A 20,763-nucleotide genomic window follows, 5' to 3' on the forward strand; every position below is an offset into this window, starting at 1 on the left:
TTCTATTCTGCGTCATAAGTTCAACTCACCTACCAAGTTTCATCGCTTTATCCGTCTTTGGTAATGAATTATCGCACTTTTTCGGTTTTTCGAAATTTTTGATAGCGAAAAAGTGGGCGTGGTTATAGTCCGATATCGTTCATTTTAAAAAGTGATCTTAGATGAGTGCTCAGGAACCTACATACCAAATTTCATCAAGATACCTCAAATACACTTCGATTACAAACATCGACCTTTTACATTTTTAAGATAATTTTTAAGATATTGTAACGAGCTTACTGCAAATCCTGTTATTTGCAACCTTCTGCTAAGTTCGAATCGCTAAACTGTTGAATAAATAACTCCAATCTTTAATAATGCAAAAATGGCCTTTATTAAAGTACTTCACAATAACACTTATACTTCGCTTACTCATAGCTTGCTTAACTCAACTGATTGATAGCTTAATGAAACCAACCCTCGGGCCTCTACTGTCGCGGCATTTTATACTTTTTGATTTCTCGTTGCATACTTCTAGGCTTTTCCATTCCAGAACTTACTAGTTAATTATCAGCTACAAAATCACTAGCCACAGCTACGTTTATGGCTTCTCATATGCGCGTGAGTAATACTTGCACAAATTATTGCCCTCTCTTGTGAGCACCTCAGATAAGATATACATATGCATGTGTTTGTGCGCTGCTTCTCCGCTGCGTGTACGTACATATGTGCAGATATAATTATTGATTCGTTTATTTAGATATTTAGTTATTAGGGGGACTCATGATAGCATATAAACTTATAAGGTGTAAAATTATATCCATTTACACACGCTGTTATATGAACGCACCTAGTAATACTCTTGATAAACTTGATTGTTTATCAGCTGTATTATTGCCGAACAACATTTTTTGATTGTTACACAAATTAAAAAATGCCAAGACTAAGTGAAAAATCAAAACTAAAACGCCTTTACTTGCTGATGTTGGAGATTTTTGATGAAAATGCCGTCTGTAATGTCTGCAAGGTTGCATTCGTTTGAGTTTACCGCGTTTACACAATGAAATGTGCGCGTAAATTTATACAAATTGTGTAAATGATTTTTCATACAAAATTTGACAGCTCGTGCGTAAACTAGATAAATTTATACGTTTACACACTTTATAAGGCATTTATACGGTTACATGAGTCCCCCTATTATTCGTAACAATATCTATATAGTGATGATCACTCATATGCAGTGGTCTACAATTTAAGTCCATTTGCGCGCTGGAATGCGGATATCAACATGACAAAACTTCAGGATGGAGGTTTCAGATATACTAACGTTAAATATAAACGCGTCTAAAAATACGTATGCATATATTTAATTATAGTTGAGCTTATTATTTTAATGCGTCACTTACTATTGCTATCTCTCAATATGGCCATCCTCCTTTAGTTTAATTTAGGGCAATTACGATACTTTCAAATTGGCAACAAGTAATTTGAAAATTTCTTTCAAGATATTTTTAACGTTATCTTTCGTTTAATTGAAGCCAATTTATTGACATGACAATGCCAAAGCGGGCATTAAAGTTGTTTGAATGTATGCTATATGTACAAATGTCATTGTGCGTGTTAATTAAAATTAAAACAGGCAGCATTGGATGAGAAGCAGCAATAATAAAAGACAAAACAATGCAAAAAAAAATAGTTTCGACTAACGGGCAGACGTTGGTAATACCATTAAAGCAGGGATAGCAGGGATGCACCTTAACGTTAAGCTAATCGTTTATCAAAAAATTTCCACCGTTTCCGTTGAAACACTTCGAAATATTATCGATAAAGAAATTATCAAGATAAATTGTATCTCGTTTTTAACCGAAACGAAAAGCTTTCGTTAACGTTAAAAACGTTAACAAAAACGTGATACTTTATGTTTGAATTGTGCTGGCAATGCTATAGCCATGGTGAAGCCGTAAGGTGGCAACAACGAGCGCACATACACACACAAACTCTATGTAATTTGTTTGTGTAATTCGTTGGTGGTAATGTCAAAAATACTCTGAGAAATGTTTGTACTGTCAAAATTCATGAGAAAAGTTGCAATCAGCTTGGCTAATGCTTTCACTTTTAATGACTCCGGCATCAATCAGCTTTGCCAGCATAGTTTGAAATTAATAATCAACATAAACGATTTGATTTCGTTTGGATATGGCAGAAAACGAAACGAAATCATTTCGTTAATTTGACGATCTTAACGTTAATAAACGAAACGAAATGACTTCGTTTCGTTTATTAACGTTGATTATCGTAACGAAATGATATCGTTTCGTTGGTTAAGCATGCCTGAGGGATAGTAAGTAAAGAATAATTATTTGTTTTTGGGTACGAATGGCCACTGCCGATTATTAATGTGGCGATGCTTTTAATCTAAGCCATTTTTCATTAGTTTTTGTTTAAAGACAAGTCAAAGAGTAGGGCTTTATTAATTTATTGACCGCTCACTCTATATATGTTTCTACTTATTCTCGGTGGTCACTTTCATGCCTACCTTGCCACGGTCAATACTCTTTATCATATCCAAATCCGTTGTGTCCGATATGCCGCCATGCACAATCAATACACGGTTATTGACGACAGAGCCCAGCGGTAACCAGCGATAAACTTCATCGATCATTATCATCAACTTTTCAGCATTGCGCTACAAAAGGAGAAAAGAGAAATTGATTTAACTGCAATACAAAATTGTTGGTTTCATTGGAGTAAAATGAACTAAAAAAATATAAATACACACATACATACATATGTATACCAAAATGTATAAAAGCAAAAACTTAAAAATGTTTGCGAGTTTGAACACCTGTCTTAGGATGAAATCAAAGAAAAAATATATTTGCACTCTGTAGAAACAGCGAAATAAACTTTTCTCCTCTTTATTCTCGATTTCGTGTCTCCATTGTGGCCAAAAAATTACAAAATATCAAGGCAACACACTCAAACTAGCAGAGTTGGCTTGTACCTATAAAATTCTGCAAACTAAACGATTTAAGGTTGCGAAGCTTACGTCTTTTACGAGCTTTTATGAGTTGCCTTATAAATTTATTTACTCAGATGACTTCACTCTTCGTCAATAATTTTGTGTGCTTTGCACGCAGAGTATCATAACTTTGATTGGGTACGTTTGGTTGTACAGGTATAAAGGAATCGAGATAAATACAGGCTTCCATATATAAAAATCATCAGGATCGAAAAAAAATTTGATTGAGCTATGTCCGTTTGTCCGTCTGGCCGTTAACAAGATAACTTGAGTAAATATTGAGATATCTTCACCAAATTTAGTACACGAGTTTATCCGTACCCAGAAGAAATAAGTATTTAAAAATACACCTAATACACCTAGAATGTTGAAATTTGACATGTTGACTGATATTGAGACTCTTGATGAAAATTTGGAAACATTTTTTTAAATGGGCGTGGCACCGCCCACTTGTGATAAAATCAATTTTACAAATATTATTAATCATAAATCAAAAATCGTTAAACCTATCGTAACAAAATTCGGCAGAGAGGCTGGTTTTACTATAAGGAATGCTTTGAAGAAAAATTAATGAAATCGGTTAAGGACCGCGCGCACTTTTATATACGAGATTTTTAAAAGGGTCGTGGACGAATAAAATAAGCTATATCTTTGCAAAAAGAGCTTTATATCAATGGTATTTCATTTCCTAAGTGAATTTATAACAGTAAATAGGAAAAACTTCAAATTTAAAAAAATGGGCGTGGCACCGCCCCATTTATGACTAAGCAATTTTCTATGTTTCAGGAGCCATAACTCGAAGAAAAATCAACGGATCGTAATAAAATTGGGTACACAAATTTTTCCTATAGCACGAAATAATTTTAGAAAAAATTAACGAGATCGGTTAAAGACCACGCCCACTTTTATATAAAAGATTTTTAAAAGGGTCGTAGACGAAAATAATAAGATATATCTTAGCGAAAAAAGCGTTGTATCAATAGAATTTTACTTTCTAAATTGAATAATAACATTAAATTGGAAAACACTAAAACTTTTGAAAATGGGTGTGGCACCACCCCTTTTACGACTAAGCAATTTTCTATGTTTCGGGAGCCATAACTCGAAGAAAAAATAACATATCGTAATGAAATTATGTACACATATTTTCCTTATAGCAGAAAATATTTCTAGTAAAAATGGACAGGATCAGTTAAAGACCACGGCAACTTAGATATAAAACAAGTTTAAAAGGGTCGTGGGCTAGAATAATAAGTTTTAACTTAGCAAAAAATAGTTTTGAATCAATGATATTTCCCTTATCAAGTTTTATTGTAAGAGGAAATGTGGAGACATTTTTTTAAACGGGTGGTGCCACGTGTTATGTAGAAACATAATTTATCTGAAATGAAATGTACAATTGAAGCTCACGCTGAGTATGTAATGTTCGGTTACAGCCGAACTTAGACACCTTTACTTGTTTTAACATGATTTTGTAAAAAAAACATGGTTGTTTTTGTTTTGGTAGCAGCAATTTGCCAATTGGTGCGATCACTCACAATTTGTCATCAATATGCTCTAACGGGAGTCCAAGGAAACTTGCAGTTTCAACAGGATTGGATCAAGGAAATATGAGTGCGAGAACCGTTTGTTCCCCATTGCAATTTAAAAGACAGTGGCCCCTATTATGAGCATTATTCGATCTTCGATAGTCGCTGGCTATCGAACATCGAAAATCGAATTTGAAATTGGTATTATGACAACTCATCTCTGTCGAAATTTTCGTTGTGTATCTAATTTTCAAGCGAATAGAAATTTGCTGTCGATGCTGTATCGAATAGAAAAAGAATTGTTTAAAATGTAAGTTTTTTGTATTTATGTTCTACTTTTTTACTACCTAGTAGTAATTGTAAACTATTTGAATTAATTTTATATAGGTCCAAGGTCGTGAGTACAACACAACAGCTTGAAAGACTGGTTTAAATTATGGAAAAAAATCCCCATATAGCAAAGGAACTTGCACATTATAGAAATGCAACTTTGTCTTGATGCAGCTCAGCCTCCGCGTAATTCAATTTTATCCATCTTTGACAAATAAAATTTTCCAAGACATTCAACACCTCTGATAGTACCACAGACACAGTCGGCTGCGCAAGTTCGAGTGCATTTTCGTTTCCAATGCTCAGTTGGCAGGATCCCTGAGCACAAAATCGGAGAACTGTTGCCAAAATTAAAAAATTTTAGGAATAGAATTGGCTCTTGTGCATTGCTGCAGCAGTTCATCTGTACTGGACAAATAGGCCGTGGACGCACAGTCTGAAATTTTGAATAAATATATAAACAAAACTTATAATTTCAACAATTTAACAACTTATTTAGAAAGCTACACTCACATGGTAGAATTCATTTCCAAAGGATTTGAAGCATCTCACCAGTCTTCTACTTCTGGCTAGCTCCAATAAGCTTTCCTCTTCATCTGACGAATCATCAAACCACAATTCCGTTGTAGTCATACTTTTATTTTTAATATTTGCATTTAATAACTAGTTCTGCTTTTTTTTATTTATTTTATTTGACAGAGTATTGGAAATATGCTATTGTGAACTTTTGAATTTATCGAATTTCACAATAATGCTTGCCTTCATAGAACGCGTGTCATAATACCGAATGAAAATTCGTTCGATCAGCTCTTTCGACCACAGTCGAAGATGGAATTTGTCTCATAATAGGGACCAGTGGGTGCCATATGGAGGCGCATAACATGCGGGCATACGTTGTGTATACTTGGTTTTATTCATAGTAATTAAGAGTTTAACCTGAGCTAAACCGATACCTGCGGACCACGCAGATAATTTACGGTCTACCTTTCAAAATCAGACAAAATAATAGACGCTTCCAAGCCTTGCAGTGAAGAGCTAGGATTGACTGTGTTAAAAGCTTTTGATAAATCTAGCTTTACGAGTACTGTTAATTGGTGGGCTTCTTAACCCAATCCACAATTTATTTGTGTTTCGATGCGCTTTAGGGTTATGGCGGTGCTATGTCATACTTGTATGCCATGCTGAAAAGTCACCGGTTTGGGGTAAAATTAGGAAGTACGGCAGTTTCCAGGTGTTTGGCTACTGGCTATACTAGATATATCAGACCATATGAGTATATTTCTATTTGCTGCTTTTTTAAGCTTTGGGCTTGCATTGTAATTTCTTTCTGATGTCAACACCAAAAAAGCCGAGTGACACAACCCGAAATTATATGAAATTATATGTCTGTGCTGCTATAAAAACTGCATAACGATTTTTTTTATTTTATATTTATATCAAATCAAGATAGCCCCTTTTTTTAAAAAATCAAAAGAGGTATTGCATACTGACACGATTTTTCGTCATCCTTTGTCAGATTTAGTTAAGAGACAAACCGGTTTTGGCAATGCGCCATCTTCAGACAAATTTTTAGTTCCGATCTGTTGTTTTCGTCAGTCTTGTATCTATAGTTCGTAGGTACATTGCCAGGTATGGTCAAAATGTATGTTTGTTATATATGTGTGTGTGTGAAATGCGTTCATTCAGAAACTTGATGGTTACATTGATAAATTGTTGCGTTTAGCTGAAGCAGGTAGAAGCCAGTAATTTTAGTTGTTGCCTTTTTTGGTGTATTTGTTGCTTTTGGTCCTTTATTGTTTTGTGTTTATTTCTTGATATGTGTTTTTCTGGTGTAGCTGTGTGATTACCCTATTTTTTATAAACCAGTTTTAAAGGCTCAAATATTATTCTCCTTTCGAACGTTTTACGTTTGTAGATTTCCTATATTTCGATTACGTTTAGGTGTCGGGTTTTTTTTTTTTTTTACATAAAGGGCGTTGGCATTGACTCTTTTATTGTTGTTTGCTGAGGTAATATTGTTGTTCAACCATCTTAGTCATATAGTTGGACTTTGCTATGATAGTTGGATTCCATGTTTTTTTTTGTTGTAATCTCTTAGGTGGTCCCTCGTTCGTACTTATCCTAAAGGGAAAATTCATTGCCATCAAGTTGATTGGAAACTAAGTATTTACAGTCAGGTTAGTTTTTATTTTTTATTTTTTACAAACACAAGAAATGCAATGAAATTGGATTTCAATAGGTGATTGTAAAATGTAAATTTAACAATCGTAATTGTTATCTTAATAGTCAAAAAATAAACGCGATCAAATTACAATAAAATAAGCAGGTCAATCCTTGACTCAAAGTCAAACCGGTTCTACATTTTTACAGCGCTGGTGCCTACATAAAAATAAAAAAATAAATAAATTTAAGGCGCGATAACCTCCGAAGAGATCTAAGGCCGAGCTTCTCTTCCAATTTGCGTCGTGCTCCTCTTGATTCTTCCCTACAAATTGGCCGGACGGGACCTACATGTTTTTTATGCCGACTCCGAACGGCATCTGCAAGGCAGATGAGTTTTCACTGAGAGCTTTTCATGGCAGAAATACAATCGGAGCGCTTGCCAGACACTGCCGAGGGGCGACCCCGCTTAGAAAAATTTTCTTCTAATTGAAAAATCTTATTTCTAAAATTTTGATGTTGCTTTGCCCGGGAGTTGAACCCAGGGCATACGGTGTGATAGGCGGAGCACGCTACCATCACACCACGGTGGTGCCTACATATACCCCCTTTTTTATGCTATTTTAATCTCCTTACTTAATATAGTACATATTGCTTTTGAATATACTTACACGATATTTTTGTTGTACTTCACGTATAAAGCCGTAGCGCGCATTCATCACAGAGTCTTCATGATTGCCACGATTCAGATGCACGGCTCCAGGAAATGCAAGAAAGCAGGCCAGTAATAATAAGAATACCTCAAGTCCTTTTTTACCGCGATCTACGAAATCGCCATTGAAGACATACGGATTTTCAACGGATGGAAGGCCATTCTATGGAAATTTTAATTGAATATTTTTTCGAACTTTAGGTTTTCTAAAAGTTTTAATAAATTATTTACCTAGGAAAATTTAATTTAAATTTATAATATAAATTGAGTCATACCCGCCAAATAAGTATACAGAACTTTTTTTTACAGTAAAGTAATTAAAAACTCCAAGTTGATAATTATAGTGGAGCAAAAGCAAAAAAGAAGTGTATGCTATTTGCTATGTTGGGCGTTGTTATGCAGAACTTTGTCTTTTATCGCGCTACTACTTATCTACAACAGCTTGCAATGCAACGCGGGAACAGAGGTTAGTGTCCCGGTGTAGTAACAATGACATGGAAAACAAGAAGCTACAACAACTTAAGGACCGATAAAAAAACCACTAATACAAAAAAAAAATATCACAACGCTACATCAGATCTAACAACAAAAAAGAGTAAAGATGAAGCTCTGCATAACTAAACCGAACACAGCAGATAGCATGAACAATTTATTATTGCTCTGGCTCCACTACAAATGGCATTTTGCTTTGAGTTTTTATTCTGCTGTTTGCTCCGCTCTAAAACACGACGTAGCTCGCAGCAGAGCATAAGATGTGCTCTCACTTTTTATGCTACGGCTCTGCTCTATGCTCTGTTCATGAGCCGGAGCAGTAACAGAGCTGCTAAGGGTAGCAAAATCAAATACTGGGAAGTATCACACGTTTTATTATAAGACTATCTCTATTCCTCCGCAAAATTCAGTAAAAAAAACTATGAATATTTGTACATTATTATTTTCTTTTGTTCGCTGTTTTCCATTACTACAAACAATTCTGCCGGTAATTGTTCTTCCTTGAAGTTTATTTTATTATGTGAGCATGACTTTACAGCGTACTCTAGAGCTTTGAAGTAAATGCAGCTGATGTGATTTGTATAGGTTTATATCAAAAATTAAAAGTTGAAAAATTTTTCGCTTAAGCCTACTTGGCGATTATAGCTACATGTGCTCAAAGAAATTGCTATTCGTCCGAAATGTCTGGTTTGTTTTTCTAATTCATCCGGGAGATTTTTTTGCTAAATTATTTATCCGAAATTTAAAGGAATGAAAATTTCCGGATGAATAGGAGCAGCCTATATATAAATTAGCTTTTATTTACCTTATAAAATATTACCAAGAGATCATCTAGTTTACCATGTAAATCTCCAATAACAGTTATCTGTTTTGATATCGCCGTTGATGCTTGGTTGAGATTTGGAAGTCGTTTTAGTTTAAATGCAGCTTCTTTCAGAATACCCCCCACATATTTGGCCAGTAATCGATCAGACTGTGGAAAAAGACAGACTTAATTAGAGTAAAATAGTGCTTAATTAAATATATATGGGGTTAATTTTCTTTCTCAATGGGAGAACCAAAATAAAGCTATCATGAGATCTTAGGGCATATAAATTTGACCGACAACATAATTTACATAATTTTTTTTTTCCTTTACTTTTCCATTCTGTTATTTTCACTTTTATTCTATAATATTGGTTGGTATCTCATTGACCTATTACCACTTAATTTGTGTGCATAATATGTGTATATGAAGCATGTGTCGACACAATGGGTACCCGTGACTAGGGACGGCAATGGTTATTTATTTAATTAAATTAATCGATTACTTTGCATCCAATGACGATTTAATTGCATCGTTATTTTTGTAAACACGAAAATGGTAGTCAAAATTAATTCGACGACTTACGAAAAAACTTCCATAGGCTTTAAACTATGCAAACCAATCTCAAAACTGTTTTCGGAAAAATTAGGGAACATTTTTAGGTAAGTCTAGAATTTTTGATTTAAAGTTTTGATGCGGAAGAAAATCTGCAATACGCTCCGGAAAAAAAATGTTAAAAATCAATGCGAATTTCGAGAAACTTATATCTTGTACTTTGTAAGACTAAAATTAATTGGGCTATAAAACTGCATTAAAAAAAAATAATAATATAAATAATAACCAAAAAGTTCGAAATCATATTTGGGTTTTTTATAAAACCAAAAGTGAAAATAGGTATCTGTTAGGGTATAATTTCAGTCACAAATTCCATGGAATTTTTTCTAAACATCGAAAATAAAAGAGGATTTATCTGACGAATTTCGATAAAAATTGCCACTGCTATTTTCGCGTTCGCACTTTGTATGTATGTATGTATGTAAAAAATAATGTTTGCATGCTTTTGAACTCGAAAATTTGAAGACTCTTTATTTCTTTTAAAGTTAAATTTAATTCAAAACCTGTATGTTATAACAATATGACTATGTCTTACCTTTTTCTTGCGAAATAAATCAATCAGCGTCACCACATCTTTTTTGATTAATGGAAATTTTATATGCGGTCCATCGTAATTTTTATCGGATCGATATTCACCATCCTCATTGAAATCTGACTCATCGAAATAAACATCTGATGCTGTAGTTTTTGTACCATATAATTTTATCACAAGCAATATTCAAGCGTTACAGCAAGTGGTTATACGGGGAACGTGTTGAGGGAATGATAATGTCAGATGAAAGATAATTTATATGAATTATTAGCGATAAAGAATTGTTAAGGAGAATACGATTTACAAAAATTCTAAATAAAGAGGAAGAGTATTAGCTAAATAGAAAAGTGGATAAGTAACTAAATGTGGGTAAATAGAATGCATGATACATTAATGTGTTTGGTTATTTTATAAAACGGCATTGCTCATAGCTTATAGAGCTATTACACGACACTCCGAAATGAACTATTAAGGGTGCGTGATTTAAGAATTAAGAATATATCATCCTACAGTTAATTGTGGTTTTAAGTGGACTAGGTGAATTTCCGATAACAACACTTATGAAAACAAATTATGAGATAAACTGAGTTTTCATCTATTTAGTAGGTTGCAAGTTTAAATTTGTATTCCTACATGGAGAGTAAGAATAACAGATTGATGCTGAAATAGGAAACTGACAGAACTACTCTTACAGTCATAAAAAAACCGACGACAATGTGTTCCCTGTTACATTGCTTCTACGGTTATTACAGCTATGTAACGAAACTTTTTAGTTATTGTGATCAACATCGACAATTCCTTAACTCATTAGGTGCTACTTTAAGGCGACAAAGCTAGAATTTCTTAGCAGTTTGCGTAAAGGCAACTATGTTTCATAAAAGTAAAAGCTTTATCCTTGAAGAAATAAATTAATAAAATTGTTTACGAAAAACAAATCACGCAAAATATGGAAATAGTAGGGGTGTACATTACAATGAAATATTCTTAAAAAGATTATGGATGACATATATTAAATAGGTGACTTTATCCTCTCATTTTCGAAGTGGACGACCACGAAAGGCAATTTACGCGTTGATAGGAATATCGTCATCATGGCTCTTCTGAATACATTTAAAACTCCTCCAGAAACTTCCGCGGAATTGAAGGATAATATAAACATAAGAACTAAAATAGCAACGGCACAGTGTCTCTTGAGAAAAAATAATTTGATGACCCATGGCTAAAAAAAAAATCCCACTTTCCACCACAAAAACAAAAATTGGACAGGGAACGATTGGCCATGATTCATATTCTCTTATGAGTGTAAAATAAGTTTTATTCAGTTAAGGTTCGTGATGCGTAGTAAGTCCCAATAATCATGAAGATTGAGTCAAAACTGCGTTGAAGGATTCTCCGCATATAATGGAGTGGAACGCATTAAAAACCGTGAGAGTTGCTAGATTTTGTTAGTGGGTAGTTAAACTAACTCTACTGCCTATATTGCCAGCACTCAAGACGGAATCTCACCAAGAATTGGGGGCTAATTGTAATGAAAGCAAATACTATGTTAAGCTCCTTAGGTAGTCGTAGCACTGTGTTGAGGCACGTAGTGTTATAAGCAAGATGTTGATCAAGTTTGTTATCGATCATCCCTAAGTTAAGTTCATCACTAAATATCAGACATTAAAAGTTGTAACACGTTTCGTACTTTGTAGACAATTAAAAATAAAGACTCAATGAAAATAATTAAATAACTAATTGTACCATCACTCATTACACTAGTCGAGCACAGTTATCTGAACGCAGCTGTAAATCCATATTTTTGTATTTTTGGGGCTAACGACGCATTACAAAACTAAATTGAATTTATTTATTTAGCGCTATTCAGAGAATATGACTCATCCCAAGTCGCTCCGAGGCCAGTTTCTTCTTTCGCAGAACCAGCTTAGTAGGGAGGAAGGATTTTTGTGCTAAGAAGCTGGTTTTATTCTAGCCAGGGACCATCTAATTATTTTACCTCAAGTGACGGCGGACCAACAATATTATAATTTTTATGTTTATACTATCCTTCAATTCCGCGAAAGTTTCTGGAACAGTTTTAAATGTATTCAGAAGAGCTATCGTAACAATATTCCTATTAACGCGTTCAGTGGCCTTTCGTGGTCGTCCACTTTGATAACGTGTAAATAAATTCACATATTCAATATATTTAGTCCAGAATCTCATTAGTGATAATTCATTATACTGTTCACCGTTGACGCTTTGCATATTTTACGTGATGTGTTATTTTTAGACAATTATATCAAGGATAAAATTACTACTTTTATGAAATATAGTTGATTTTAGGAAAACTTTATAGCCGTAAAATACCACATAATTAGTTAAAAAACAAGTAAGAACGGGACTGTCTTCGGCTGTGCCGAAGACTTCATACCTTTCATGAATGGGGCTGAACAATAATCTTATCCCGTTCGTAGTCTCCGAATAATTGGATGTATAAGATAAGAAATATATAGTGAACAGATCTACATACCTTAACGATTTTTAAGATAAATATAAAATAAAAAACGGGTAGGTACTTTGTGTGAGGATGCAAAGTTTCAGGTTTTTTGTGGTCTGCGTGTAAAAACTATGACTACAAATCACGTATTTCAAAAATATATGACGAAAACGTAACTATTTGATGAAATTTGATGAATTTTGAAGATTCTAGCCGTAAAAAAGGGGTCAAAATGACAGTTTATATGAAGTATATAATATATATACGACCGATCTCTATGATTTTTTCAGACAACAATATATGCTATATACGTAAGCATTTTGTGAAATTTGAAGCTTCTAACTGTTAAAATGGGGCAGAAATTGCGCAAAGTTTCTTATCTGAACAATCGGTTGTATGAGATATATACTATGTGTACCACCGATCTCAATGATTTTTTCAGACATCAATATATGCTATACACGTAAGCAGTTGGTGAAATTTGAAGCTTCTAGCTGTTAAAATGGTGCCGAAATCGTAACAAAAATATATATATACTATATATATATACTATATATACCATCATATATATATTATATATATCACCGATCTCTATGATTTTTTGACACAACAATACATACTATATACGTAAGCAATCGGTGAAATTTGAAGCTTATAACTGTTAAAATGGGGAAGAAATTGCGCAAAGTTTCTTATCTGAACAATCGGTTGTATGGGATATATACTATATATACCACCGGTATCTATGATTTTCTCAGACAACAATATATGCTATACACGTAAGCATTTGGTGAAATTTGAACATATCTAAACGATTTTTAAGATAAATATAAAATAAAAAATAGGTAGGTAATCTGTGTGAGGATGCAAAGCTTCACGTTTTTTGTGGTCTGCATGTAAAAACTATGGCTACGAATCACGTATTTCAAAAATATATGACGTAAACGTAACTATTTGATGAAATTTGATGAATCTTGAAGCTTCTAGCCGTAAAAAAGGGGTCAATATGACAGTTTATATGAAGTATATAATATATATACCACCGATCTCTATGATTTTTTCAGACAACAATATATGCTATATACGAAAGCATTTTGTGAAATTTGAAGCTTCTAACTGTTAAAACGGGGCAGAAATTGCGCAAAGTTTCTTATCTGAACAATCGGTTGTATGAGATATATACTATGTATATCACCGATCTCAATGATTTTTTCAGACATCAATATATGCTATACACGCAAGCAGTTGGTGAAATTTGAAGCTTCTAGCTGTTAAAATGGGGTAGAAATTGCGAAAAGTTTCTTATCTGAACAATCGGTTGTATGAGATATATACTATATATAGAACCGATCTCTATGATTTTTTCAGACAACAATATATGCTATATACGTAAGCAATCAGTGAAATTTGAAGCTTATAGCTGTTAAAATGGGGTAGAAATTGCGAAAAGTTTCTTATCTGAACAATCGGTTGTATGAGATATATACTATATATACCACCGATCTCTATGATTTTTTCAGACAACAATATATGCTATATAAGTAAGCACTCGGTGAAATTTGAAGCTTATAGCTGTTAAAATGGGGTAGAAATTGCGAAAAGTTTCTTATCTGAACAATCGGTTGTATGAGCTATATATACTATATATATAGCTGATCTCTATGACTTTTTCAGACAACAATGTATGCTACATAAGTAAATATTCGGTGAAATTTGAAGCTTCTAGCTGTTAAAATTGGGCTAAAATTTGCGAAAATATATATATATATACTATATATATACTATATATACCACCATATATATACTATATATACCACCGATCTTTATGATTTTTTTAGACAACAATATATGCCATATACGTAAGCATTCGCTGAAATTTGAAGCCTCTAGCTCTTAAAATAGGGCAGTAATTACGAAAAGTTCCTTATCTGAACAATCGGTTGTGGGGGAAATATACTATATATACGACCGATCTCATAAATTTTTTCAGGCAACAATATGTTCAATATACGAAAGTATATGGTGAAGTTTGAAGCTTCAATCTGTTAAATTGGGTAAGATATTACAAAAATCCTCTTTTTCTGAAAAATCGGTTGTATGGAGGATATATGCTATAGTGGTCCGATCCGGTCGGTTCCGACAAATGTCTAATCGGACACCCAAATACACCTGCTCACCAAATTTTATCAAGATATCTCAAAAATTGAGGGACTAGTTTGCATACAAACAGACAGACGGACAGACGGACAGACGGACAGACGGACATGGCTAAAACAACTCAGCTCTTCAACCTGATTATTTCGGTATACTTAATGGTGGGTCTATCTATTTTCCTTTAAGGACTTACAATTTTCGCTTTCGTGACGAAATTAATATACCATTTCATTTTCATGAAAGGTATAACAAGTATGGAAGGTTAAGTTCGGGTGTAACCGAACATTACATACTCAGTTGAGAGCTATGGTGACAACATAAGGGAAAATAACCATGTAGGAAAATGAACCGAGGGAAACCCTGGAATGTGTTTGTATGACATGCGTATCAAATGAAAGGCATTAAAGAGTATTTTATGAGGGAGTAGGCCATAGTTCTATAGGTGGACGCCATTTAGGGATATAGCCATAAAGGTGGATGAGGGTTGACTCTAGAATGCGTTTGTACGATATGGGTATCAAATGAAAGGTATTAATGAGTATTTTAAAAGGGCGTGGACCTAAGTTCTATAGATGGACGCCTTTTCGAGATACCGCCGTAAAGATGGACCAGGGGTGACTCTAGAATGCGTTTGTACGATATGGGTATCAAATGAAAGGTGTTAATGAGCATTTTAAAAGGGAGTAATCCTTAGTTCCATAGGTGGACGCCGTTTCGAGATATCGCCATAAAGGTGGACCAGGGGTGACCCTAGAATTTGTTTGCACAATATGGGCATCAAACGAAAGGTGTTAATGAGTATTTTAAAAGGGAGTGAGCCTTAGTTCGATAGGTGGACGCCGTTTCGAGATATCACCATAAAGGTGGGCCAGGGGTGACTCTAGAATTCGTTTGTGCAATATGGGTATCAAACGAAAGGAGTTAATGAGTATTTTAAGAGGGAGTTGGCCTTAGTTCTATAGGTGGATGCATTTTCGAGGTATCGCAATAAAGGTGGACCAGGGGTGACTCTAGACTTTGTTTGTACGATATGGGTATCAAATGAAAGGTGTTAATGAGCATTTTAAAAGGGAGTAATCCTTAGTTCCATAGGTGGACGCCGTTTCGAGATATCGCCATAAAGGTGGACCAGGGGTGACCCTAGAATTTGTTTGCACAATATGGGCATCAAACGAAAGGTGTTAATGAGTATTTTAAAAGGGAGTGAGCCTTAGTTCGATAGGTGGACGCCGTTTCGAGATATCACCATAAAGGTGGGCCAGGGGTGACTCTAGAATTCGTTTGTGCAATATGGGTATCAAACGAAAGGAGTTAATGAGTATTTTAAGAGGGAGTTGGCCTTAGTTCTATAGGTGGATGCATTTTCGAGGTATCGCAATAAAGGTGGACCAGGGGTGACTCTAGACTTTGTTTGTACGATATGGGTATCAAATGAAAGGTGTTAACGAGTATTTTAAAAGGGAGTGAGCCTTAGTTCGATAGGTGGACGCCGTTTCGAGATATCGCCATAAAGGTGGGCCAGGGGTGACTCTAGAATTCGTTTGTGCAATATGGGTATCAAACGAAAGGAGTTAATGAGTACTTTAAGAGGGAGTGGGCCTTTCTGGACCAGGGGTGACTCTAGACTTTGTTTGTGCGATATGGGTATCAAATGAAAGGTGTTAATGAGTATTTTTAAAAGGGAGTGGGCCTTCGTTCTATAGGTGTTCGCCTTTTCGAAATATCGCCAGAAAGGTGGACCAGGGGTGACTCTACAATGAGTTTGTACGATATGGGTATCAAATTAAAGGTATTAATGAGAGTTTTAAAAGAGAGTGGTGGTAGCTGTATATGTGAAGGCGTTTTCCAGATATCGACCAAAATGTGGACCAGGGTGACCCAGAACATCATCTGTTGGATACCGCTAATTTATTTATATATGTAATACCTGCCAAGATTTTAAGGGTTTTTTATTTCGCCCTGCAGAACTTTTTCATTTTCTTCTACTTAATATGGTAGGTGTCACAACCATTTTATAAAGTTTTTTCTAAAGTTATATTTCGCGTCAATAAAACAATCCAATTACCTTAACATATTTCATCCCTTTTTTCCTATTTGGTATAGAATTATGGCATTTTTTTCATTTTTCGTAATTCTCGATATCGAAAAAGTGGGCGTGGTCATAGTCGGATTTCGTTCATTTTTCATACCACGATAAAGTGAGTTCAGGTAAGTACGTGAACTGAGTTTAGTAAAGATATATCGATTTTTGCTCAAGTTATAGTGTTAACGGCCATGCGGAAGGACAGACGGACGACTGTGTATAAAAACTGGGCGTGACATCAACCGATTTTCACAGAAAACAGTTAACGCCATAAAATCTATGCCCCTACCAAATTTTAAAAAGATTGGTTAATTTTTGTTCGACTTATGGCGTTAAAAGTATCCTAGACAAATTAAATGAAAAAGGGCGGAGCCACGCCCATTTTTAAATTTTCTTTTATTTTTGTATTTTGTTGCACCATATCATTACTGGAGTTGAATTTTGACATAATTTACTTATATACTGTAAAGATATTAAATTTTTTGTTAAAATTTTACTTTAAAAAAATTTTTTTTTTAAAAGTGGGCGTGGTCCTTCTCCGATTTTGCTAATTTTTATTAAGCGCACATATAGTAATAAGACTAACGTTCCTGCAAATTTCATCATGATATCTTCAACGACTGCCAAATTTCAGCTTGCAAAATTTTAAATTACCTTCTTTTAAAAGTGGGCGGTGCCACGCCCATTGTCCAAAATTTTACTAATTTTCTATTTTGCGTCATAAGTTAAACTTATCTACCAAGTTTCGTCGCTTTATCGGTCTTTTGTAATGAATTATCGCACTTTTTCGGTTTTTCGAAATTTTCGATATCGAAAAAGTGGGCGTGGTTATAGTCCGATATCGTTCATTTTAAATAGCAATCTGAGATGAGTGCTCAGGAACCTACATACCAAATTTCATCAAGATACCTCAAAATTTACTCAAGTTATCGTGTTAACGGACGGACGGACGTACGGACGGACGGACGGACGGACATGGCTCAATCAAATTTTTTTTCGATCCTGATTATTTTGATATATGGAAGTCTATATCTATCTCGATTCCTTTATATAGGTACAACCAACCGTTATCCAATCAAACTTAATATACTCTGTGAGCTCTGCTCAACTGAGTATAATTATCGATATTAACCACACTAACTAAACAGTTTCGATACGCTGCTGTAGTGACTGTAGAAACGTCGTAACAGGGAAAACAGTTTCCTCGGCTTTTTTTTTTGCGACCTTAGGTGTATACGCCATAACTTTAAAACGCGAATGATATATAGTAGGTACACCACAAAAAAGCACTTAATTATAAATTTCATTTGTAAGCATTTAACTAAATAATTTGTCCACAGTTATTTTGGTTAATATAAATATATTTAGGGCAACTTGTTGTAATTTTTTTATTTTTTAGAAAAAGCAATAAAAAAAGACATTTGATGGTATCGGCCTAGAACACTGCCGTCCTAATAAAGAATGAAGGTATCTGCAGATCACATCCAAATAAGGTTCAGAAAATTACAGTTCAAGTTTAGAAAATTACAATTCAAGTTCAGAGCTGCCAATTTAAATTCATAAATTTACAATTCAAGTTCAGAAAATTAAAATTCAAGTTCAGAAATTCCCATTTATATTCAGATATTTACAATTCATATTCAGAAATTTACAATTCAAGTTCAGAATTTCTAATTAGAATTCAGAAAATTATAATACAAGTTCAGAAAATTACAATTCAGGTTCAAAAAATTACGATTCAAGTTTAGAAAATTACAATTCAGAAAACTTGTCAGGTACTTTTTCTTTCATCAAATGGATCTAAATATATGTAAGATGGTAAATGTTATAGTTAATAATTTGATACATGGATGTGAAAGCCTACTATCTGTTAAGGAAGCATTAGACTTCTTAACTCTTTTAAATCAATTTTGCTCACACGAAGGAGCTAGCGAAGAAAAAAAACCAGAACAACAAGAGAAGAGAGGGTTCTCTCTCTTACGCTCATAAGAAGTCAGTTACAAAGCCATCCATGAATTTTCTCAACATAAAGTGGGATAGGTGTAGTCCATGGTTCAACTATATACAGGTTGGCTCATCTGTAAAGCAACAAAATATGTCTGTTCAAATTGTCAAAATCTGTGTATTGGTGTTGGTGCGAATGGTATGGAATGGAGACATAAAACTTAGCAGTTTTTGTATGTGTAAGTAAAATGTTGCCAATGTGTTGGTTTCATTTTGAGTTTGCCATCTCCTTTTGACAATCCCTTCGACCATGCAATGACATAAATAAAATCAGCTGATGAGATGAGCCAACCTGTACATAATTGAACCATGGGTGTAGTCCAAAATACTTATTTTCAATAAAAAAAAAAACAGCATATTTTGGCAGGTTAGAAACAACTTAAGTTCAATATGTCATTTTTTTAGGACGGCAGATATACGTTACCTGCTAGGCGACATAAAAAAAATTTACATTGAAAGCCAAAAACTAATTTTATTTTCATTGAAGTATAGGAAGAGGACAATCAAAAAGTGGGCTAACTTTATTTCTGATTGACTTAACTTCATGAAAATGATATTACACTCTAAACCGACGATGTGCTATATCTCACATTTAAAACAAAACAGGGAACAACTCAAAAAATCGAAATGTTCACAAACCGCGAAGAACTAACTGCCTCATATGGGCTAATGCAATTCTTATATTTTAGGAAGCCTTTTCTCCTAAAATGGGAGGTATTATTAAATCGAGTATACAGTTCGGTAGGTATAGAATTGAGAAACCCGATGGTACTCATGATTTCGAAATTTAAGATTTTTGAGTCAACTCCCTTTTGATCAAGGTGTGCGATATGTCACTATTTAAAGTTGGAAGCCGCCACACCTTTCGTTTAACTTTGAATAAGAAGAATCAATTCTGTTAGCCTTAATGAAAATATCATTAAATGTAGGATGGAAGGTTTCATTTGCATCCAGTTTTGGGAAATTATGACCATTTTTTTAAATTTCTAAATTGGTAGAATAATGTCTTAGGCACGCTTGCCAAATGGCAAGTTATCTCTTTCACACAGATTGAATTTAAAAAAATTTTAAAAATATATGAGTTTAGCTCCTCATATCAGGTTAACTCTAAGTTAATAAAAAGATGATAAAAACATTTTTAGGACTACCTTTATATAAATGGACCAAAAAATGGAACGCAATTTTTCCTTTAATACAGACATAGTCTTGTTGAATTTTGACTAAAAAACTTTAACAATAGCTCTTGTAAAAGAATTTTGGGACTTAAAACTATAAAGTGGAGCGCAATCTTTCAATTTAAGGCAAACCATGTACTTGGATTAGAAGAAAATTTTTCTAAGCGGGGTCGCCCCTCGGCAGTGTTTGGCAAGCGCTCCGGGTGTATTTCTGCCATGAAAAGCTCTCAGTGAAAACTCATCTGCCTTGCAGATGCCGTTCGGAGTCGGCATAAAACATGTAGGTCCCGTCCGGTCAATTTGTAGGGAAAATCAAGAGGAGCACGACGCAAATTGGAAGAGAAGCTCGGCCTTAGATCTCTTCGGAGGTTATCGCGCCTTAAATTTATTTTTTTTTTTTTTTTTTATGTACTTGGATTAACTATTTGATTATTTAAAATTTAAACACGCGCTCTACCTTTATAATTTCAAATCCCAAAATTGTTTTAAAAGAGCTTCTTATAAATCTTTTTAGTCAAAATTCAACAAGACTATGTCTGTATTAAAGGAAAAATTGCCTTCTATTTTTTGGTCCATTTATATAAAGGTAGTCTTTAAAATTTGTTTATCTTCTTTTTATTTTAAATTTTTTAGTACTGCCTACAAAAAGGCAATTGCAACGTTGATTAGTAATTTAAGTAATTCCTAAGAGA

General features: G+C 34.1%; 1 protein-coding gene across 11 annotated transcripts in view; it reads right to left on the reverse strand.

The window, feature by feature from the left end:
- Nucleotides 1–20,763, reverse strand: part of rdgC (retinal degeneration C) — a 524,170-nt gene that overhangs the window by 44,482 nt on the left and 458,925 nt on the right. For 9 of the 11 annotated variants that reach the window (XM_067787748.1, XM_067787743.1, XM_067787747.1 and 6 more), the window contains 4 exons: nucleotides 10,180–10,322; nucleotides 9,030–9,197; nucleotides 7,692–7,895; nucleotides 2,516–2,665 (listed from right to left, as the gene is read on the reverse strand). In XM_067787748.1, the coding sequence (XP_067643849.1) occupies nucleotides 2,516–2,665; nucleotides 7,692–7,895; nucleotides 9,030–9,197; nucleotides 10,180–10,322 (665 nt within the window). The remainder of the gene's footprint in view (nucleotides 1–2,515; nucleotides 2,666–7,691; nucleotides 7,896–9,029; nucleotides 9,198–10,179; nucleotides 10,323–20,763) is intronic. The other 2 variants (XM_067787750.1, XM_067787751.1) reach the window with 2 other exon arrangements.

Source organism: Eurosta solidaginis, chromosome 5 (assembly GCF_040869045.1).
Source record: "Eurosta solidaginis isolate ZX-2024a chromosome 5, ASM4086904v1, whole genome shotgun sequence".
Classification (NCBI taxonomy): Eukaryota; Metazoa; Arthropoda; class Insecta; order Diptera; family Tephritidae; genus Eurosta; species Eurosta solidaginis.